This window comes from Leopardus geoffroyi, chromosome D2 (genome assembly GCF_018350155.1).
Source record: "Leopardus geoffroyi isolate Oge1 chromosome D2, O.geoffroyi_Oge1_pat1.0, whole genome shotgun sequence".
Lineage (NCBI taxonomy): Eukaryota > Metazoa > Chordata > Mammalia > Carnivora > Felidae > Leopardus > Leopardus geoffroyi.
Genome location: NC_059334.1, coordinates 87,418,045 through 87,441,385, shown reverse-complemented (window position 1 = coordinate 87,441,385; position 23,341 = coordinate 87,418,045). Strand labels below are relative to the sequence as shown.

The following is a 23,341-nucleotide window of genomic DNA, read 5'->3' as shown; positions in this document are numbered from 1 at the left end:
CCCAAAGCAAACCCCTCCCACCCCCCACCCCCCCGAGGACGCGGCTGGCCCAGGTCGGGGGCTGGGTGGAGGGGACAAGACACTGACCTCCCAGACCTTCCAACACAAGGCTGCTGCCCTTGCGACAGGTGTCCGTGGTTGGTGGCCCCTCCCTGCGACATCACCGAGGCTCAGGCGCACTGACCGTCCAGGTCCCAACCCGGCGTCAGGTTCCCGAGGGGCCCAGGAAAGACCCTGGGGCAGAAGGGCTGACAGCAACAATCCCACCCGTGAGTGGCCCGGCTGGGCAGGGGGGCAGGGGACGGCCCTTCCTCCTCTGTCCAAAATGGCCGGATTCCGGTGACCGGGAGAGAAGCTCTCTCAGTGGCTGCAGCAAACCAGAGCCGCGTTGGCCCTGACACAGGGCTCTGGGGGTGGCCAGCAGCCCCTCGGGGGGCAGGAGGGGCGGTGGCTGCAGAGAGGGGATGGGGGCTGTGAGGGTGGAGATGACCACGGCCCTGGTGCGCTTAGGGCTGAGGGGCCATCACCACCCCTGCCTTGTAGACAGGGGCTCAGGCTCCCAACCCTGTCCAAGGTCACTCACCTAAGCCTCGAGGCCAGGACTCAAACCCACATCCCAGGGTGACCAGAACAAAGCACCCCAGACCGGGTGACTCCAAACTACAGTTACCCCCTCTCTGTCCTGGAGGACAGGCACCTGGAATCGAGGTGTCCCCAAGGGGGAGCCCTGACTCTAAAAGGCCTGAGAAGGGGACCCCACGGGGCCCTAGGCCTCCCTGGCCGTAGACTCCACCACAGTGCAGCTGGACGGACGTCAGGCTGAGCCCCAGGAGCGAGGTGCCCCGAGATGCCAGGCCCTCTGCTGGAAACAGTCTCCCCCCAAGTCCAGGCCTGAACACCCAACCCCGGCCCTGACCACACTCCCTGCAGGGAAGGCTGCTCCAGAGGGCTCCACAGTTCCCTGGCCCGTCAGGGAGGAGGCCTGAGCAACACACACTCAAGGGGCAGGGGTTTCTGACCTGGGGTGGCAGTCCCTTCCCTGGCCAGGGAGAGGCCCTGACTCAGGGTCCCCAAGAAAATATCTCTCAGAAGAACATGACTCAAAGTCACTGTGTCACGGGAAGCGTGCTGATCCCAGCGAGCTCTGCCTGGGGGGTGTCTCAGGGAAGCTGGACGAGGGTGACAGCCACTCTCCATGGATGCGGGAGCTGGATGGGGCTCTGCCCGCCTCCCCCCCCCCACAGCCTCTGCGCGCTCTGGGCAGACGAGGTGGGGTCCCAGGTCCTGCACCGCCGAGCACGCAGATCCCAAACAAGATGAGCAGTCCCTTAGGGAGAAACACTGGCCAGATCGCAGCCTGTTGCACAAACCCGTTCCCCCCAGAACCGTTTTCTTTCTGCCTTTTCATCTGTCCCTGCCCAGGAAGCAGCTGTGACCACCCAGGCTGAGCTCCTCTGCAGGCGTCGGCACAGGGGACCAACAGCCCACCCCGGACAGGGGTTTGGGCAGCCACACCTCCATGATCAGGTTGCTGAGTGGCCCAGCAGACACGGTGAGGAGGGGCATGGGGGCTCCGGGGAGGTCACGGCCGGTCACAGCGGGAGCTGCTGGGGGCCGAGGGGTCAGCACTACCCGGGGAATCGGCGCACGGGCCGCCCCTTTCCGTTGAATGCTTTGGGGGCTCACATCAAAGGCAAGCACGCTTCGCTGCGAGAACCACACCACCCCGGGAGATAATTAAACCTGCCCAAGCCCCTCTCTGTCAGCAGCACGACCTTTGGAGATGTCGTTAAACATCCATCAGCCCTGATCCTCGTAAGAAAAACGCACCACAGGCTCCAGAAGCGGCGGCCAGTCTGCCCCTTTCGCCCCTTTCTGTCTCGTGCACCACACGGGGCCTTCAAGGAGGCCCCCTCCCGACAAGACAAACAGGGTGGTCACGGGTCTGTTCTAGTGCCCTCGCCCACCGCCGCTCCGGCTTGGCCGGGCTCCATGAAAAGAGCAGGTGTTTTGAGAAATCTGGGGAAGAAGGGGGAGCCCCCTGCACCCTCCTCATACCCAGCAGCCAGGAAACCCCCCTCAGAATGTGCAGGACCCCTGCCGGGTCACTTCCTTCCTCCCAGCCCAACAGGCCCAGAACCCGTCCCTTGTCATGCAGGGATGTTCTGGGGGACCTCCCAGAGCACCCCAGCCCCTGCTGTACCTCCCACCCGCCCCCCTGGAAAATGCGGGGAACAATGGGAAAGGCGAGATCACTGGCGGCCACAGACGCACAGAAAAGTTCGTTCTTCCCGGGGCTTCCTAGGCAGGAAGACACCCAATGCCCAGCGCGGCTGCCCCGGCTCCCCTCACCCCCACCCCAGGCTCCGGGGTCTCTGGGCAGGGGCCCTGCCTCCACCTCCACCACGAAAGTGCCCGGACGGCCCCTCCCCCCTTCCCCCCGTCTGCCCCTCACTGGTCCGGGCTGACCTCCCAGGAGCTTGTCCCCCATCAGGAGTGTCCCCCATGGGGCCCGGAGGTCACCACCACGGGCCCCATGGTTAAGGTCGGCCGAGGCCTCTCTGCCCGCCCGAGTCGCTGGCGCCCTAGTGACTGGGTCCACAGCTGGGGCTTGTCGAGAAGATGGGGGTGACCAGGAGGGCTCCCCTCCCCCTACAGGGCCTGGGCTGTGTGGGCGGAGGGTGGGCAGCATGGCGGGTGCTGGGCAGCATCCCACGTCCCGTGACGGCGACCAGAGCTGCCGCTCCCAACATGTAAGACCAGAACTAAGAAGGCCCGTCTCCCCAAACCACAAGCCTTCTGAACACGGTGACATCAGCCAGCAGCCACACGCAGAAGAGGGAACCACCAGGCGTCACAAAACAAAGCAAGAGAGGCAGCCGCTGGCCGGGCATCGCGGATGTCCACCGTCCTGATGGTGTGTGCAGAACGCCCCCATGCAGACCCCCACCAACCCCTCCCCCCCCCCCACGGCCCAGTCCCTCAGAAGTGCCTGCCACACAATGGCCACCTAAGCTCACGTCCTGGGTCTGTGACCCCACTCCAGCCCCAAGAGCCCCACAGCACACGGCCTTCCATGGGCCACACACACACACACATACACACACACAGCTCTGCCATTTGGCCTTGGCTCTTGGCCAAGCACGGCCACCCCCTCAACCCTGCGGAGACCCGTGTGGCCTTGGCTGTGGCCCCCGTGCACCCTCCTCTACAGAACTGGGCCCGAAGCCACCTGCTTGGTCCCCATGGTTCCTGCAGCACCACAGAGACCCCGGCCCAGGTGTGGGGATCCCAAGGCCACTGAAGTGCTGTTTCCTCTGGGAAATTCAGACACGCTGGCAGGAGGCCTTCAGAATCAGGGTCAGTCACGCCCACCGGAAGTGGACGACTCCCAGGAATGCGGGTATCAGAAATGCCAGCTCCTCCAGGATAGAGGGCTGCACGACTGTGTTTTGAAGGAGTTTCCCCAGGATATTTGGAAGTTGATGCGTGGCCCGAACCCTCTGGTCCGGAGGCCCAGGCGCCCCGCTCCCAGTGCTCCCCCTCTGTCCGGGGAGGGCCCAGGGCTGAGGTCGAGGTGTCCAGAATCCCCAGGAAAGCCCGGGCTGCACGTGATCTGTCCACGTGGACGTGGGAGCCTCCAGCTCAGGGTTCTTATTCCAGAGATGCCCCGGGGCAGATGCCAACCTGCCCACCTGCCCCAGATCTCTTCCCGGGTGGCTTCCCCCACTCCAGCTACCCCTCCAGCTGGGAAGCACCTTCCCTTGCCCGGGGTGCTGCGGGCTGGTGGGCACATCAGGCAACCAGTTCTCCCCAAGGCCTAGGCGGGGCCGAGGGTGCTGGCTGTGCAGTGGAGGGCCCGGCTGGGGGTGAACCCCTGCTCTGTGCCTCCCGTGAACCAGCGTCCCCAGGTGTGGGATGGGGTGCCACAGCCCCGTTCCCCGGTGCCGCGGGCCCCTGCTGCGAGGGTCTGAACTCACAAGAACTTACTTACCTGAGGGGGAGCCCACACAGGGCAGCACAGAATGGAGGGGTGGCTTGTCAAAGGGGCCCTGATGGAAATAAGGGTGCAGGGTGACCATGCCGAGCTGGGGGCCTGTCAGGCACAGCTGTGCACAAGGGGCTCTGGGAGAGCTTCTCCAAGAGGGGGACGCGGACCAACAGCCTTGAGCAAGAGACGACGACCAGCAGGCACGGCATGAGGCAGCCGCTGTGGCTTTGCCACACGGTGCCAGGGGCAGGGCATGGGGAGAACCTGGGGGTTCTCGGGGGCCTGTCTGCCCTACACCTGCAGCCCCACTACTGGGTCCAGTCATAGTCTCAGATCCCCCGAGGCCTGAAGGACCTTCCTGCCTGGTTACGTGCCCACACTCCCCGCCCACACCCCATCTTGACGTGGCTTAGAAAGACGCACGGGTGCCGGTGGGCCCGGGGACTCTGCCAGGATGGGGACATGGTCTCTGCACACGGCCACCAGCATCTGGTTGGTGCGGGTCGGAGGCGCAGTGGGGCACCTGGGGGGTGTGGACGCTGCTCGGGGCTCCATATCTGTGCCCGCTTATGTCGCAAACTCAGGAAGATCAGCCAACACTGGGGGCGCCAGGGCGGAGCCACACGTCTCCAGATGGGACTGGTTGCACCGATTTGACGTGGGACCCTTGTCACATCCATGAGCACGGAATTACAAAACACACAGGAATAGCTACAAATGGAACGTAAAATGAAATAAACGACCCTAACTGTAGGTCGTAACAACCACAGAGAAAGAAACTGTCTCGATGACTTGGAAAGAGGAACTTGACACATAGCCCCCACCCCCAGGACACTAAGATCCTTAAGGAAACCTTGGAGTATCCCCACTAATCACCCAGAAGCAGTATTCCCCGTATATTACACAGCTGATATATTACATGCCAAATATATGGTTTACATATATTTAATATTTGACTTATTGTATATACACATTAACTTTTACATAGAAAATTAACACCGTTGACCCCTAAATAGGGATTGGGAGCACTCACCCCGGCACAGTCAAAAATCCATGTGAAACACTGAGTCCCCCCAAAACTATTGTTAATTGGAAGCCTTGCCAACAACATAGTTAACACATATTTTGTATGTATTATATGCTGTATTCTTACAACAAAGCCGGCCAGAGGAAAGCAAAGGTTGTATTAAGAAAACCGAAGGAAGAGAAAATTTTACATTTACAAACATTCACACTACTGCTGTGTATTCATCGGAAAAAAGTCCGTGTACAAGTGGACCTGTGCAGGTCAAGCCCGCGTTGTTCAAAAGTCAACTCCATGTGAAGTTCATTAACAAGCAAGATTTTCTGCATAAGAGAACAGAAATGCAAAGCAAACAACCAAGAAGTAAAAAGTCTGCATTAGAAAAATCAGCGGTGGGGCGCCTGGGTGGCTCAGTCGGCGAAGTGTCCAAATTCAGCTCAGGTCACGACCTCACGGTTCATGAGTTCGAGCCCCGCGTCGGGCTCTGTGCTGACAGCTCAGAGCCTGGAGCCTGCTGTGGATTCTGTGTCTCCCTCTCTCTCTGTCCCTTCCCCACTCGTGGTCTGTCTCTCCCTCTCTCAAAAATAAACGTTAAAATTTAAGAAAAAGAAAAGAAAAATCAGTTCCAAAGTCAATTTCTCTTCTAAAGATATTCCTAGGTCTGCTTGGAAACCACGGGGGAGGGATCACCAACTGCCCCTCCCTCGAGAGGACCCAGGACCCCTTGGGGAACGGCCAGCCCCAGGTGTGGGCGGGAAACAAGCCGGAATCCTGGGTTGTGTACAAAGCATGGCCACGGCTTGGGAGCCGCTGAGCTAACCTGCCGGGATAGCCCTTGGGGACGGAGTGACAGAAGCCCCGAAAGGGCAATCATTGCACGGATTGACGGGAGTGAGTATGTCCCACGAGGTTGTGTGCTGTGACAGCTCCCTGGGCACTCTGCAGAGTGCTGGGAGCCGACCTGCCCTGCGAGACTGCATCCAAAGGTTACGGGATGCCCAGGGTGTCACTGAAGGTTGCTAAGGAAAGACCTGAGGCCCTGGTGGAGGCGGTGCTGCTCGAGTCCCACGGCACAGGCGTGCAGAATGTGGGCCCTTCCCCGTGCACCCCTGGACCTCTGACCTCAGGGCAGGCGCCGGGTCCAGGGGTGCTGAAGCTGCGTGGAGCCAGGGGTGAATATTCAGAGCAGGTGTTTGGGGGGGGGGGCAGGGGCACGGAAGCAATGACATCCAGGGCGATGCGTGCTCTCCCTGGGGGTAGGAAGTCAGGAGAAGCCCCCTTGCTCCAGGTACCTGCTGCAAACACGTGAGTCTCCCAGCACAGCCTTGCCCCTGCTCCCGCCCCGCCTACCTGCACCCTGCCTGGCCACTCGGCACTCAGGGCACTGCCCGGAAGAAGCAGAAGGAGCGGCGAGGACGGCCCCGGCAGGGGGGAGGTCGGACAGGGCCTGCGCGCCCACAGCAAGCTCAGAATTCTCAGAATTACAGGCCTTAGTTTCCTCCGGGAACAAAATAATTATAACCTTCGCGGAGAACCTGAGTTCCCTGAAAGCAGTGCGGGAAGTCAGCTGAAAACCCATCTCCAGACGCGGAAGCACCTTTTTATTTACAGCTGGGAAAAGAGAAAAGTCGGTTTGGGGCTCGCGGCTCAAGCACCCTGCTCTCGAAGGCACGACAGACAAGGAAAGTGAAACCCTGGACACGGGGTTCGGATGCTTCTGCCCCAGCCGGCCCAGCACGCAGCGCATGTACGCAGACTTCCAGCCTGAAGGACCCACCGCCCACAGGCACAGCCTCCCTGGGGGGGGCGGTGGATCCTTCCGGAACAGCACCACACAACCCCGTCAGGCTCCAGTCCCCTTCACCACCCGCTGACCCGTCCCTGAGCCCAGCTGGCCTGTCAAGGACGAGGCTGGGGGACCCAAGCTGGGTGGACACACAGGCCCCTAACATCTGCTGACCAGATGAGAGGGGACACTGGGCAACTGGGGCCCCGAGGACTTCAGGCCCCACCCCTGGAAGGGGACTGTCACCCTCTGCAGGGAAGGTGCTGCGGTGTGACCACATTAAGGGCTCTGATGAGGAAACGCTGGCTTTCTCGCGCGGCCGCCCTGGGGTCCTTGCAGGAGGGGGGCAGAGGGAGACTGGACACTGAGGAGCGGGAGAGGCCATGTGACCGGTGCGGTCACAAGCCCAGGGACTCTGGGAGCCCCCGGGGGGCTGGAAGGATCCTCCCCTGGGGCCTCCGGAGGGAGCACGGCCTTCAGACGCCTGCAGTTTGGGGTTCTGGCCTCCAGAGCCAGGAGAATAAATTTCTGTTCTTTCCGGTGGCCCCGCACGTGGTCGTTCGGGACCGTGGCTGCAGCTAACCCTCCGGACGCCGTTCGCTCAGTGAAGCAGGAACCCGGTTCCTGGCCCCTCGAGGGGGCTGCTCTGTGACCTCGGAAAGCTCCCTGCCTTCCGACACCCTGGCGGCTCAGGCAGAAAGGGGCGCGCTGGGGCCCCTCCAGCTCACATGCAGCCTGGGAGTGTCCCACTGGCCCGAGAGGCAGGGAGGGACCCCGCGCGGCATTCTGCCCCCCCACCCCCTGCAGGTACCGCAGAGCCTGGCCCTCGCCTCAGCGGGACGCTGCCAACAGCCCGTTCCCCACCGGCTTTGCCCAGTAGGGTCCCTGGGCTCTGAGTGCTGCACCGAGGGTGCTCTCAGGGCCCCCGGGACCCAGGTCTCCTGTCCCCATAGCTCTGGGCCCCGCGGGGCACGCTCCTAATGACCGTCGACCCTCTCCCCGTGTGGGGCCAGCAGGCTGGACGAGGCCCCATCCCATCTGTGCCATCCACCTCCCTGCCCAGTCCCCATCTCTGGGCCCCCGCCAGGCCTCACACCCCGTAACCTTGCTCTGCCTCTCCACTGCACCAAAGCTTCCTCCCCTCCAGCAGCCGTCCCGCGGGGCCTAGATCATTCCACGGATCCACGACCCCAGGTCCAACATTGCTCTGAGTGCTGGCCTGCCAGCCGAGACTCGGGCACTCAGACACTGGCCACCGTGGTCCCCAAGTTCTGGGAGCCGACAACCGGCATCCCTGGCTGGTCTCTTCCGGCCTCAGATCCCCGCTCCCTGCTCTGTCCCCTCCCCTCCTGTCCACCTCCCCACCCCTGGCCCCACAGCCAGGGGTCTTTCCAGTCCAAATGGGGCCATTCACCCCTCTGCCTAACATGCCCCCAAGGCACCCTCTGCTCTCAGGACGAGGCTGCAGCGCTGGCCTCCCCAAGCTGTGTGCCTCCTGCCCCACCCTGGAAAGTGCAAGATTCCTTCTGCCACAGGCCACAGGCACTCGCCCTAGTAGCTCATGATTAGCTCACCGTTCCGTTCTCAGCCATATGTTGCCTCTTCCAGGGAGCCTCCCCAGATACCTAGTCCAGGTCAGCTTCCCCACCAGACACTCTGCTGTGGGGCCCTTGCCCCTTCTCAGCATCTTCCTGCACGTGATTACGCACAAGTCTGGGGAACGTGACTCACGAGGGAGGCCCTCCTTGACGCTGTGCACCCTCTGACCCCCATCTGGAGGGGCACTCGGCCCTCCGTGGGCAGGATGCCACCCTCGGGAGCAGTTACCCTCACCTGTCGGGCACCGCTGCCTGCCTGCAGGCCAGGCCTGACCAGTCAGCTCCCAAAAGGCCTCGCCCTGTGACCCGTGGAGCCCCTGGAGCGTCACAGTCAGGAGGGGGACACCGGCCCTGGACATCCAGCCAGGAGCACAACCCCATCCCCACCCCAGGGATGCAGCCTGTGGCAACCTGGGGGAGGGGACGTGGGAGGGGCCAGAAAGGCGACTGCCAACAGGTCATTACCAGACCCGCTGGGCACCCTTCCCTCACCACCCGGCCCACGTGGCAGGTGCTACGGTCACTCTGAGACAGATGAGGAAAATGAAGCTCAGAGATGCCAGCCTTCGGGGCCAGAGCGGCAAGCGAGCCGCCAGGGCCCTGCGAGGTGGCCCCATGTCTGCCCCTGGAGGTCAGTGCCTGCTGAGGACCACTGTGCCCTGTCGCCGGAGCCCGCCCCGGGCTGGGCTCTCACCGGTGCCCTGGCCACCGAGTCCCAGGATGGCTCGGGGCTTCTCCAGAATGTCCCTGTGGACACCCCCCTCTCAGCTGAGCCTCCTGCCGCCCTGCAAAGTGGGACGGAGGAGTCTCGGGACCAGGTGGCCCCGGGAGGGAGCTGCCCCCACGGTGTGCTGCTTTCCTCCCGACGAGCACTGGTCAGCAGCACAGATTCTCCCCCGGGGCCGAGGGGCTCTCGGCAAGTGCCTCAGGGGGTGGTAGCAGGGCCAGTCGGGCTGGGCCTCGGCAGCCGGTGGACGTGGCCTGAAGGACAACCGTCCCCAGCAACCCCTGCCCCAGCGGCAGGACCGTGCCGGCCTCCTCCCAGGCGTGCCCAGGTGCCAGCGACCATGCCGCTCCCGTGCGAGGCGAAGGCAGTTCCCGGCTTCCCCCTGGAGGAGCAGAGGGCCTGGTGCCCAAGCAGCACCACTGACACTCGAAAGCAATCTTGTGGACGGGAGGCTCCCGCTCACCAGCACCATTAGCCTCCTGCCTGGCGTGGACCCCACGGCAGCCTTCCTTCCTCATACAACAAAAGTAAAGAGACCACGTTGTGCTTTGGTGCCGACAAGATCCAGCATCCCTCGCTCCCAGAGCCCCACGCACTGCCGGGGACAGCATGGGCACAGTCCCCGAAGCCAGAGGGACAGAGACACAGAGATGCTCAGAGACAGAAACAGAGAGAGGGAGAGAAAGACAGAGAGGAGAGGGAGGCCGGGAGGGAGGGGGAAGGAGCGGGGAGGAGGCCGGGCTGTGGGCGAGGGGCCCCTACAGCAGGCAAACCTGTCTGGCAAGATTCTTCCCTCTGCTTCCTGGTAAACAGAGCCAGCCCTGAACCACCCCAGCCAGGGGCTCCCTGCCCGCCAGGCCACACTGCCAGCCCCCCCATGCCCCTCCCCCCCCCCCCCCCCCCCCGGTGGGCTCACATCCCTAGGAACTGCCCACTGTGACCAGGGATCTGAAGGTCGGTTTCGAGGACTGACTGCTCACCACATCCTTGCTGACGGCACGGGCCCACGGCGAGTGGGGGAGGTGCCCAGCTTCCACCCTGGCCCCAGACCAGGCCAAGGGCAGGAGGGGCCTGGTGAGGTCGGGTAAGGGGGCAGCAGAGGGCGCAGACGGTCCCGGGGCCCACAGGACACACCCAGAGCGGGGAGATGCCCAGAGCACCTGACCTTTCTCCAGACTCCCCCCGACACACAGGGTGCCCACGCCCCATCACAAAGACCCAGAGGTCACAGGGCTGTGCCTGCTTCGGGGGAGGACAGGTTTGTGTCTGGACCTCTGGGAGTCTTTCAGGGGCAGTGACCAGGCTCGATGCAGGAAGCAGGTGGAGGAAAGGGTGGGGACAAGGCTTCGGGAGTCCTGGCTGTGACCCTGCCCAGGCGCACCCCTCACCATTGCTTCCTCAGTCCTAGGACCCCCCCAGACACGTGGCGCAGCAGTGAGGGACCACGCCAGGCGCCCCACCAACCCCTTCCCAACCACACGTCGGCCGGCCCGGCTGAGGCCCGAAGGCCCGAGCTGGGAAACTGGCACCAGACAGGCAGACAGGCAGGTGGACCAGACCGGACAAGGTCAGCTAGAGGTCACAGAAACTGAGGCAGAGGCCCCCCTGGGGTGGAGGAGTGCTCCTCTGACACCCCGCCTCTCTGCTCTCTGCTTCTGTGGGCCTGGGCCTAGGCTAAGGGGCCCAGAAGAGGGCCATGGCCTGACCTCCACAGGGGGGGCCCCACCACACGCCCTCGGGTCCAATGCAGGCAGCCTGCACGGGACCCGCCTCCTCCCGTGGGGAAGGACAGGGAGGGGAGTGGGCACTGGGGGGCCACCACGGGGGCCAGTGACCGCTGGACACACCCCGCTGCTCAGGCCCCAGAGCCGACGCCCTCCGATGGGAACACACCCAGCCCCTCCCTGCATCCTGGGCCCCCCGGGAAGTTCATGGCGGGCAGCCTCTGCCCCTCGGCCGTTTCCTGACACCCCACATGGTGACCACCCCACATGCTGCCTGGTGACACCCCAGGCCCATGGGGTCTCCTTCTGAGACCTGGGGTGGGAGGCCCTATAGAGTCCTCCTGGAGGGGAGACAGAGGGCAGGACACCGGCCCAGGGACAGACCCCGGAGCACCTGACCGACACAGGTCCGGGAACCACGCGCCCGCCGGAATGGGGGGTGGGGGCTAAGGCCACGCGAGTGGCATCTGAGGGCAGCCGGCCAAGTCAGGACCCACTGGGGACAGGAGGGAGGGGCTGCGGCCCCAGCGTGGGGAGAGAAGAGGGAGTGACCCCTCAGAGTGAGTGGCCAAGAGGAAGCTCCCCCACCAGCACCCGCGCCTTCTCCAGGACGCAAATAAAAGGGGACGGAGATCTTTCGCGGCACTTGGAAAAATGGCCGCAAAACACCAACCAGCCCTGTTCTCCGCACGGTGGCTGACGATCCCCCACGACTCGACTCGGAAAGCCTCTCTTCCGCGAACCGCAAAGCAGGGTGCCGCTGCCATCAAGCAGGCCTCTCTGCCAGCTGCCAGCCAGAGGGCGGAGGCTTCCCAGCAGAGCGGCGGGAGGGGCACAGGAGCAGCCCTGCGCGCTCACCTGGTCGGGCGGCTTACGTCTCAAACTGGGTTAAGACCTCCCTTATTTCCGGGGCCACAGGCTGCGCGGCATTGGCGGCCTCCGTTATGGCTTTCCGGTACATCCCCTTCTTCTTACGGTTAAATCTCAGTTTGAAAAACTCAGAGAAAGGGGAGAGTTTTGATGTAGACAAGAATGACGTAGTCGGAGAACCAAACCACGAGACTTTGGCTTCTTGCCAGGAAGGCTCCCCGTCCTCCTTCTGGCTAAGACTGATGTCAAGGACACGCGCTGGCCACCAAGGAAAACCATGAACCTTACCCCACACGATGTCCCCTACGGCCACGGTCTTTCCGTCCTCAGTCACGCACTTGGAGACGCTCTGTGTGTGCAGCCTGACTGTCAGGGGCGGGACCGTCTGCCTCGCGGCCCCGGACGAGGACCTCACAGACGCACTGTCGCCGGACAGGTCCCACGTGTCCGGTGACGGCACTTCCGAGCTGCACGATTTGGACTCGTCCAGGCTGTCGCTGCTCCACACAGATTCGCCGGCACAGTCCGTCCCCCTCCTAGGGCAGGCGGCGAGGAACGCCAGGCCGTCCTGCTGGGGTTTGCCCTGGGGACACCGCTTGAAGTCATCGTCCTCGCCAGAACTTCCGGAAGACGAGTCCGCCGGCCCACGGCCCGCGGAGCCGTGGCCCAGGAGAGGGGGTGAGCTGGCCCGGGGGCCTCGCCCGTGGCCGTTGAGCGCCTCCACCAGCTCGGCTCTGTAGACGGGCTCCCGCTCCCCGGCCCCCGGGCGGTGGGGCTTCAGGCGGATCTTGGGGGGCGGCAGGCCGGCGCCAGGGGGCCCGGGGCGCGTCAGCTTCAGCTTGGGGATGGAGGCGCTGGGCCCGCTGGGGTCCTGGCCGCCGCCGTGCAGGGCCTGGGAGGGGCAGAAGGGCTCGAGGGACCCGTGCACGCGGGAGGGGATCTCCACGACCTCGCCCGTGCCCTGGGGCGTGCTGTAGGAGATCTTGATGGCCGGGCTCCGGGGCACCCGGGCCTTGTCCTCCTCTCGCTTCTCCCTCTTGCTCCTCCTCGTGGTGGCCGCGGGGTCGCCACCGCCGGCCGGGTCCTCCGGCTTGCGGGGCTCGCTGTCAACGCCAGGGCCGCTGCCCACCCTCCTGCGCGGCCGCGGGGCACCCGGGGGGCCGGGGCTGGCCTCGGGGGGGCTCAGCGTGCTCTTGCACTTCTCACAGAGCACTTGGCGCGGCCGCAGGCGGATGGGGCTCAGGGCCAGCCGACCCGGGTCGCGGTTGCGGGACAGACGCCGGCGTGTCCTCTTGATGGTCCGGGGGGGCGGCTGCGGCACCCACTGCCGGTAGGTGCTTCTTAGCCAGAGCGGGGGAGGGAAGGGGGCGCCTTCGAAATACGGCGGGAACGGGGGCACGAGCGGTGGCTTGGGGTCTGCAGTCTCGGGGGGTTGGTCCCCGTCGGGAGGCGGTGGAGGGACTGTCCCCAGCTGCATTGCCTCTCCGTCCTGCTCCGCGGGGGCCGGGCCGTGGCAGCCGTTGACTGGGGGGTCCTCGGGCTGGGGCAGCGGGGCCGACAGGGGCAGGCCAAACAGGCCGGACCTGGCAGAGGGGAGACAGAAGGGGAGAGTCAGGACGGGAGGACACCGCTGCACCGGGCCCCGGCCCGTGGGGCCCGCAGCACCTGGGGAGGCACACGCCCCCCACGTGTCCACCACGTGGGACATTTCAGGGGAGGCACGTGCTCCACCAAGTCTCGTGACCAGCACGGCGGCCAGCTCTCGGGTCCGCAGGGCCCCGACGTCCACACCTTGGTTCACGGTAACAAGGGGAATGCGGGCAGATGGAGACTTCCCAGGGCGCCCTGGGAGCCTGAGAACAGGGTCTCTGGTTCTGTGACATGGCCTGAGCAGTCCGGCTGCTCTTCGTGGGCCTTGTCCACCTTCTCCCTCCTCCCAAGGGAAGACCCCAAGCATGCTCCCTACAGGGCTCAGGGCAGCCCATAGGAGCCGGGTCCCAGGTGCCGGCCGTGTGTGGGGGCAGCAATGGCCTCCACAGCCCAGAGAGGACAGAAGTCAGCCACCGAACCAGAGCTTTGGGTCTGGGAGTGAGATGGCTCCCTCCCAAATGCTGAGTCGGTCTCAGCTGTCTCCACGGCCCTCGGGTGAGGGTGACACCCACACCACCCCTGGCCACCGTAGTCTGGAAGGACCACCCCTCCTGCCGGGCACCCCCAGGCCCTCCCACAGGCCCTCCAGCTCCAGGAAGGAGAGTGGGCCAGGCAGTGTCGACAGGGCCACAAGAGCCATGGGAAGGGAACACGAGAGGGCAGGAGGACCCCTCCCACGAGGACGCACGGCCAAGGCCAATGGCACAGTGGCACCCACAGGGCTCCGCAGCCACAGGCCTGCCCTCTCCCCGGGAAGCGTCGGGCCAGGCAGCCTCCATTCAGACGTCTGGGCACCTTGGGGTGTTTCGTTGTTGAAGTCAGTGGTCAGTGCTCCGTCGCCCCGGACCCCGTGCCGGGAACGTCGGGAGGCCGTACTAACTCACCAGCGACACCCGGTGCAGCGAGAAGGCACTTCACTGTTCCAAACAGTGAAAAACAAGGCCGCGTAGGTATGCATGACTTCTAAACAGATGTGATGTCACCTGCGAGGCCCTTTTGCCAAAACCTGTTACTTTTTACGCACAAAAACAGACTTCTTCCGCCAAGTTAAGGGAAATACGGCACTTCTGTGCTCACCGTCCACTACGAACCTAACCGAGGTAGAAACGACAAATGAACGCTTCTGCCTTTTCTATTTCCAAATGGTTTCTCCATTTGCTGTTCTCCAGAAGAATCGAGGCCAGCTAAGAGGGCCCACCGCGCGGGACATCACCGCCTCCAGCTTGGCCCCCGAGTGCCACGGACCGGCCGGGAGCGGGCACAGGCCACATGGGAGCCGGCCGCAGAGGGCTGCAGGACTGGCTCAGGCGCAGTGACCCGCGGGGACATCGCCCCCCCAAGGTCCTCGGTCTCGACTTCGATGAGTTAACAAATACGGCGGCACACCCACTGTGTGAACACTGCCCTGTTTTCGTTCAAGGTCGTGGTAAAAGCCCAGAAGCCACGGTTTTCCTTTCTTATCAAGCTCTTGTCTACGTGCAGCCATCCCCTGAAACTAAAGTCTTCGTGTGTGGGGGCAGGGGGTTCACGTTCATCTCCTCATGACCAGAGAGTCCATAGACACAGGACCGTGGCCACGGGCCCCAGGGAGACTGCTCCTGCCCTCTGTGTGGCCAGACAGCCGAACTGTAACCTGTAACTGTGAGCAAGGGAGAGCGGTGGGGGGAGCTGTAAGGCCAGTCTGGGAGGGAGCACCCAGCCACGGGCCGCAGGGGGGCACCCGGCTCCCTCCGAGGCGGGATTCTGCTCTGGGGGAGGGGGGAGCAGCCACGGTGAGCCCCGCCACCCATCTCCATCCTCTGCTGGGCGTGTGGCTCTTCATGTGCCCAGTGGCCCGGGACGGCCAGGCCATCCCCCTGGACCACATGTGCTGCGGCCCCTGCAGCCACAGGCCACGCATCCCTGCTGACCAACAGCGATACCAGAGTCTGCTCCCCAGTGCTGGCCGCCTGCACTAGAGGACTCGCACGCTAGGATGGGCCGGGACTCCTGGGGAACGGGGGGCCCCGGGGTCGTGTCCTCACCGGGAAAAAGGGTTCCGCACCCCGGCACTGGGCACACGGACCTCACAGCCCCAAGAACCACCTCCAGTTTCTGTAAGTCGGGGTTTACTGACGCCCAGCCACGCATGCTGGTGCTCGTGCTGGTGCTCGGACTACCCTTGGCTGCCTTCCTGCTCCCCGCTCCCCACCGGCACTGCTGAGTAGCCAGGACAGAGGACAGGCGCCAGGCCCAAAATAGCTACTGTGCAGCCCTCTCGGGGAAGTCTGCTGGGGTCCAGGTGTGGGAGACAAGGCCCGGCCCAAAGCTGCCCCCACCCCACCCACAGTCGTGGCCAGCAGGCCTGTCACCAAACCTCACCCTGAGTCCTCAGGCATCAGAGTGTGGACTGGACCCCACACCGGAATCAGCACCTGGTTCTTCCCTTTCAATAAGCCTCATAGAACATAGAACATTGAGAACAAAGCAAAAACTCTGAGCGCTAAACACATATACTCACACCAAGACACACACACACACACACACACACACACACACGTGCACACACATTCACCCTGAGCTTCTGGGCCAGCGTGCTCACTGCCTCTTGCTGTTAGGGGTGCTGGGATCCCCTCCATGGAACCCATGGCGCCCATGTAGAGGCCTCAAATGAAGGGGGTGTTGGCAAGGAGAACGGGGAAGGCAGGAGGTCCCCACCCCCTGCAGCCGTGGTGACCTGACAGAGGGTGACATCAAGGCACGCAAAAAGCCCCCAAGGGGCCCATCAGGGGACAGCCTTAGCCCAGTGGGAACTCCAGGATGGCCAGGAGGTCACCGGGGAGACCAGCCCCTATGCTGAGTGGGCACCCAACTGCCACCTGTGGGTACGAAATAAGGGCCACAGTGAAGGTTCCAGAACCTGTAGAGAGGGAAACCTGTAGGCACGTCTACAGACCAAGGGGTCCCACAGACCAGGAGACGCCACACAGCAGACAGGATCCACACCCCTGGGACCTAGAGGGTTGTTCCCAAGGCCCCCCAAAGCCCACTTCCTGCCCCTCTTTATAGGCACTCAGACCGTGACCAGACCGTGGGGATTCATCCACATTCCCCACTCCCCTCCCAAGCTTCTCTGCCGTCACCCCACTCGGAACCAGCCCACACCCCCCCAGGCTCTCCTTCCCTCTGCCCCACCCTGTCCCACGCCTGTGCCCCTACCAGCCTGCCTGTAGGGGTGCAGAACCCCTCCTGCCAGCCGGGGTCCAGGGCACCCCAAGAGCAACCCCCCGGGGCAGGTCCTTTCCCTCACCTGGAACCCATCTTCCCTCCAGAAGCCTCCTCTGCGGGACCCTGTGGGCTGACAGCGCCTTTGGCCACCTCCCCCCGCCGGGGGGGGGCAGGCTGGGGACAGCTGGGGCGGAGAGGGGGTTGTCGCCCTACCCCCGAGGCCCCGAAGCTGTGCTCCAGGGAGGTTCCCCCCCTCACCGTTTATGACACACCCCTCAGAAGTCCCTGCGTGTTTACGACAGTCACAGAGACCGGTGCACGTGCTCTATGGCTCCTGAATGACCCCTCCCTGCCCTGGGAGGTCAGACACAGCTTCACAGAGGACCCAGAGCCCAGGCAACACGCCTGCACCTGCCCTGCGTGGGGACCACAGCCTCGGGGGTGCGGCAGGCTCCCAGATGTCAGCTGCGGCCTTGTGGATCGGCACTCGGGCCGGCTGACCCCACGGCCCCGTGACTCCGCAGGCAGCCGCTTCCTTCCAGCCTCAGCCCGGGGCCACACCCACAGCTGCCGGCGGGTAAACAGCAGCCAGTGAGGGGCTGCCCTGAACAGCAGGCGCCTGGGCGCCAAGCCCCGCGAGGTACACACCGTCCCCCTGCCCGGTTCGCCGATGGCGGTGGCGAGGCGGCTGAGGGAGGCCAGGGCACCCGGCGGGTCTGGTGACAGTAGCAGTCTGGGCTCACGTCTCAGCTCCACTGCCTCCAAGCACAGAGACACAAGCCGTTCTCGAAGGATCTCAGCACCCTGTCTCCAGCGGGGTGACCTCAACTGGACCGGAGGGCACGAGGCGTGGCAACACCACAGCCTCAGCCTGTGGTTTGCCTACGGGGCCCAGCCCCTCGGTGAGGCCAGGCTGTGCTGACATTGGCACGTGCCCAGGGATGGTGGCCCCGGCCAGCCTGGCAGTGCCCCCCCGGGTGGCACCGCAGGGCCTCAGCAGGCGAGAGGGCTGGGCGGCCCAGGAGCCCCGCTGTCCTGCCCTTTGCTGTCCTTGCTGGACCCAAGGATGGGGTAGATGTGTGTGAGGAGGGGCCCTGGGACTGGGGTGACTCACAGTGCAGAGCTGGGGCCTGGAGGGCCGGAATGACCAAGGTCTCCATGCAGGAAACTGGGGGCCCCCAAACGAAACCTCAGCACGGCGTCCTTGGGGAGCTGGGGGAAGGGCAAAGGAAAGGTGGGGGACACCGAGGTGAGGAGCCCAGGAGACTCTGATGGGGGTGAGACCCAAAAGCAAAGCAGTTTTTCCCCCGAGTGTCCCCACTCTGCCGAGACGAAGGCACGGCCATCTGGCATGGACACCGGGCCCAGAGAGAAGCAGCCTAGCCTGCAGTCCTTGGCAAAACACCAGCGGCCGGGCCTCGGCTCACCCGCCCTCCCTGAGGTCTCACCCATGCAACCAGCTCAGCAAACCCCCAGAGCAGCCGGGCCCGAGCTGGCCCGTGGCCAGGAGGAGACGGCCCGGCCGCCTGCCAGAGCTCCCGGCCTCCCCTGCGGCCTCTCCGCTCTACCGACTCGGGATCCAAGCATCTGTGGAACCTGACAGCGGCCTCCGACCCCAGCCAGGTCCACGTTTGCCCTGGACTTTCCTTCCTCAACCTCGCACAGGGAGAGGCTACCCCGGTGTCCAGTAGAGAGGTGAGAAAACGTGGCTTCTGGAACAGAAACACCCCCGGGGTCCATCCGAGGAGCCTGCAGCCCCAGGACAGGCCTGAGCCCCGATGGTGAGGCCCACCCTGCGGCCAGGCTCCTGCCCCCCACCTCCCTCCCCCCTCCCCCCACGACTCTACACGTTGGTTTAGGACACACGCAGCAGTCTGTCTCCTCTGCAGCCCTGCACACAGGGAGTTGCAGGGCCTAGCCCCGAGGGAGGGTCAGGAGCAGGCTGGCACAGGGAAGGTAGGGTGGCCTTGCCAGGCCTCTAGGGTGTGGAGGCCTCCGGGTCCACTTCTGCTCAGGGACTTGTGAAAAACAGGTTGGCAGGGGAAGTCACAGCCTGGACACCAGAGTGACCCCTTGTCTACATGGGAGGCAGCCCTGCCCCCATGGGTAGACCCAGGGTCTTGGGGACAAGCCATGGGGCAAGGCTGTCACATCTGGCCCCCCGAGTCCCAGACCACCAGCATCATCCCAGTAAAGCTCAGCTGACCGCACCCTTGTCTAAGCCATCTGAGGGCTCCCGAAGTCCACACCCCCTCATCACCTCCATGTTGGCCAAGTCCCCTGGGTGCAGCTGCCTGCCGGCCGCAGACCCTGCCACCCCATGACGCACAGGGCACCTTGCTCCTGGCCCTTCTGGCCCCTGAAGGCAAGGAGGACGTGCTCAGCAGGGCCCGCCCGGACCAGGTGTCCATCTTTGTTTGCCCAGTGAACCATCCCAGGACCGGTCACCAGTGGTCAAGCCTCCCTCCTGGACCAGGGGCTATGCCTGGGATGGAACAGGGGTGCTCTCCTGCCCGGGGACAGGCCTGCTGGGATTCCTGACTGGCTGGAGTCCCAACCTCCCAGGGTGGGGTGTGGGTCACAAAGGCCCAGGAATCTTGCACGGTAATGGCGCCCTGGGTGACTCACAACTGGGGAAGTTTGAAAAACACCAGTTCGGGGATGAGGGCTGGGGACCTGGCGTTTGCCATCAGGCCCGATGGGGCAGCTGGTCATCGGGGCTCCTGTTACTCTTGAGACCACTCCTTTACCACTCGGGTCTCTGCTGTCCTGGGGCCATGCCTCAGCCAGGGCCACCCAGGTTGGAGGACCTCAACCCCAGGGGTACCCCCAAACCACCCACAAAACAATGCCCACACCCGCCCGGCACCCCAGCCCAAAGACTCGGGGCAGGCCTGGGCCAAATGCACCCTTACTACACCAGGAGAAAGCAGAGCCTCACAGGGAAGCTGGAGGGTCCACGCACAGTCTTCCTGGGACTCAGCCCAGGTACACAGTAGGTAGTCAATGAATGCAGGTGAAGGCATGAGAGGGCAGGCCCTCAGCAGTGGAGGACCTTCCTTCAGAGCACAAAGCAACCCGGCAGCAGGTTCAAGGCTCGGGTGGGAGGAAGCTGGGCACCGGCCCCAGCAGCTCCACACACCTGCTGAGATCTGGGGGGCCTCTGTGAGCTCTCGTCCTCCTGTGCACATTTGGGGACGGGAATCTGCCTCTCAGAGGGCCAAGGGAGGGGATGCCACTTCCCAAATGCCTGGAGCGTGACACTGCTCATGGGCCCCGCTCTGGGACGGGAAATGGGGGCTGCCCGAGGGACCCCTCCCCTGGGACTGCTCCACCCCTGCAGGAGACTCAGGCTCCCGGCGCCCCACCCCCCACCCCAGGCCCGCACACAGACGCTGGAGGCTGCTGACGATGACAGTCATTGGCACGCGCCTGGCCGCGCACCACGGGCACACCGACAGCTGCGGCCTCGCTACCCTCCACAGACCTAGGACGACCCCACTGCTCTGGGACCCGCGGGCTCCCAGAGGTGGGCGGCTGTGTGCAATTGGAGGTCCCAGCTGTTGTTCCCGGCCGGCCAGCGCCACCACCCAGGGTGGGGCCTCCACTGACCGGCCCTGCCACTGTCACACGTCGGGGAGGGGCAGCAGGCACCGAGGAGGAGAAACCGGCCCCAGGGAAGGCGGATCGGTGCCACGGACACGGCAGCCCAAGGCCAGACACCGCGGCCCACAACACCCCGCCCGGGCTGCCAAGAGACCCCACCTGATGACCAGGCTGCAAACAGGAGTGCTGAGTCCTTAACATCACGGGCAGAGAGCGGAAGGCAGGGTGAAACCAGAAGTGGCAAGAGGAGGGGAGACGAGGGTGGGCAGTTTCGGGACCACGCCCTGGAGGGCTGGAGGCGCTGGGGGGCCGCAGGGGGTCTCGGGATTCCCCACAAGGAGGAGGGATCAATGCCAATCGGAAAGAGCCAGCACTGAGAAGAGCTGCGCCCACTGAGGCCTCGGTTCTGGGCCACTCTGGTTACAGCTGAACGTGGCCGTGGCAGGGCTGACGCCCACCAGCGTGCTGCTGCCAGTTCCCACACTGGGGATCCCAGCACGGCCCGCTGGCTTCTATGAGGGGGGTGGTTGGGAGGGGAGTGAGGGGGGCTGTTGATCTCCACACCAGGTTAGCCACAGCCTCGGGGAGGGGAGCCCAGTTGGAGGCAGAGAGGAAGGAGGGTGAGGCTGCCATCTCGGCAAACATTGCCACCCACAAGCCGAGGGGCCCACAGCCTCCCTTGTGCTGAGCTGGGGAGCCCAGAAAACGAGGTGGGGGGAAGCCTCTGCTGCAAGTGCCCCTCTCCAGGGAGGAAAGGCCAGGCAGGGCTGTGTAGACAAAGCCTGAGTACAGCCCCCGCACAGACAGGGGAGCAGGGACGGACCGAGCTGGCAGTCCTGCCCAAGAGAGGAAGTCATGGCCATCAGGGGCAGGAGACCTTGGCCACCTGGGGGGAGGGGGGGTACAGGCTTGGCAGCCTCCAGGTAGATATGTTGCAGCCCGCGCCCCCCACCCCCACCGGGTCCCGCCAAGCACTCTCTGTGGTAGCCAGGGCGGAGCGGGGCGACAGTCACCCGGGAGGCCATATGTTAAATCACATGACTGGTGCATAAATGGCTTCTGGCACGTCTAATAAAGAGATGATGCCAGCAGGGTAACTGTTGAAGAGTGATGGTCTTCCTGCCACGTCCCCGCTACTGCAAGATCTGGGCTCCACGGAGGGAAAAAGTTGGGCCTCCACAAGGGGAGCCATTTACTGCTCTCGGCTTGGAGATAAGGCCCAGCAGGAGCGCCAAGACATTAGTGCCTGATTAATGCCTAATCATTTATCTGCGCGACAGCTCACTACCATGTGACACTGTATCCAGGAGACTCTTCCTGCCGCTGAGTCCCTGCAGCGGGCGCACAGGTGCGTCTCAGGTGCCCCCAGGCCTGCCCGGGGACCCCCTTCCACCCCGGGAAGCAGGGCTCCTGCGGCCACCGCCCCCTGCCCCCGCTCTGCACCTCCACGGGCACCTTCTCGCTCCCACACTGCCCGGGGCCCCTGCGCCCCAGGCCGCGCTGCGTGGGTTAAATCCCACCGCTGGACGCAACTGCTTGCCATCAGTCCAAGCCTCAGCCCCGAGTCGCTCCTAGGAGTCTGGGGGGACCCAGGGCGATAGACAGGACGCCCCCACTTGTGAGCGACTGGCAGGGCAGGGCAGGGCAGGTCAGGGCAGGCGCGCATCTGAACCCGCTCCCCCGCCGCCCCCCAACCGACAATTCTGAAAACAGCCGAATTCAACAGTGCGTCTGAACAAAGAAAAGTGCGTTAATTATGGCAGACGTGCGGAGTTCGGGAGCCGGCGGCACGCGGCGGCGGCGCGGGGACTCCCCCACCCCCCCCCTCCGGGCGCCCACCGCCGCTCCCGCCCCGCAAGTCGCGACGACTTTGAGAGGCGCTCTGGGCCCCCCGAGGGGCGGCCGCGCTCGCGCGCCCCGAAGCCCCGGGCCGGGGGTGGGGGGTGGGGGGATGGAAACCGAAAGCGGGCGCCGGCGCCGAGCCTGCCCCGCCCCGGAGCCGGTCCGGGCCCCCACCCCCACCCCCACCCCGCCCCGCGCCGGCCGCCGGGGGTGGGGGGAGGGGGGCGCCCCCGCCCCCGCTCACTTTTTCGTGCAGTCCAGCAGGATCCCGGCGAAGCTGCGCTCGCCGCAGCTCACGGTGACCAGCAGCGCGCCGTTGACGACCTGCTCCACCCGCACCGGCAGCCGGCAGCCGGCCCGAGGCTCCATGCTCCCGCGCCGCGTCCCGGCCCCGGCCCCGGCCCCCGCCCCCGCCCCGCCGCCGCCGCCGCCGCCGCCGCCGCCGGGTCAGCCCGCGCGTGACGCCGCCCGCCGGCCGCCTGACGTCACAAAGCTCCGCTCGGGGCGGCCACCGCGAGCGGGCCGGGGCGGCGGGGGGTGGGGCGCGCGGGGCACCCCCCGCCCGCCGACGGGGCGCGGGGGGTGGGTGGGGGGGAGCCGGGGCCGGGCGCCTGGGAGCCGGCGAGGAAGCGCATTGCGGGACCCCCGGGACGGGGCAGGGCCGGCTGCGCCCTCCGCTGGGGCCCGCGGCCGCGAGCGCCCGCCCAGAGGACGTGCGGGCCGGAGCTCAGGACCCCTGCCCCGGGGCCGCTCCCCGCCCCCCGCCCCCGCGCCGGCCCGGCCCGGCCCCCGCCTTCCCCCGCCCTCCCCCCGCCTCCGGTCTGGCACCCGGTGGCCACCCGGCACTGCGGGGAGGAAGTCCGGGCGACGCGAGCAGGAAGCCGGTCGGGCCGGGCCGAGGAGACGCGGGCGCCGAGGGGACACCAGCGGGCGCCCAGCTGCGGCCCACTCGAGTCCTCGCCGCGGAGGGGGCACTTGGCGAGCCTCGTGCGCTCGGCGCCTCCGCGGGTGACCGGAGGGCGCGCGCCCGGCTCGGGGCTGCCTGTGCGCCTGGGGGTGGCCCGCAACGGCGTTGGGGAGGGCGGTCCGTCCGCAGGTCTCGGCCGCGCGCCCCCGGGTCGCCGGGGAATCTGCAGGGTGCGTGCGACCCCGCTGCGCCCAGAGGGCCCGGGACCCCGTGCGGCGTCCACAGCGGAAAGGACCGCCTTCCCTGAGTGACAGCGGGGCTCCCCCACGCGCGCAGCTGGCGGGCTGGGCTAATTGGAGGTGCAGGCGCCGAGCGGGCGCGGGCCCCGCCGGGACCCCTTCCGGAACCC

At 65.4% G+C, this 23,341-nt stretch overlaps 1 protein-coding gene across 5 annotated transcripts in view; it reads right to left on the bottom strand.

Moving 5' to 3' along the window:
* Positions 1–22,509, bottom strand: part of PWWP2B (PWWP domain containing 2B) — a 40,186-nt gene extending 17,677 nt beyond the window's left edge. For 2 of the 5 annotated variants that reach the window (XR_006701789.1, XM_045439316.1), the window contains exons 1-2: positions 22,270–22,499; positions 11,709–13,303 (exon numbers count right to left, since the gene is read on the bottom strand). Coding sequence is in view for 4 of the 5 variants with exons in the window: in XM_045439316.1 (XP_045295272.1) it covers positions 11,722–13,303; positions 22,270–22,394 (1,707 nt within the window). In the remaining variant the exon portion in view is untranslated. Of the gene's footprint in view, positions 1–11,708; positions 13,304–14,254; positions 17,664–22,269 lie in introns of those variants that run through there. The other 3 variants (XM_045439319.1, XM_045439318.1, XM_045439317.1) reach the window with 3 other exon arrangements.
* Positions 22,510–23,341: the final 832 nt, after the last annotated feature.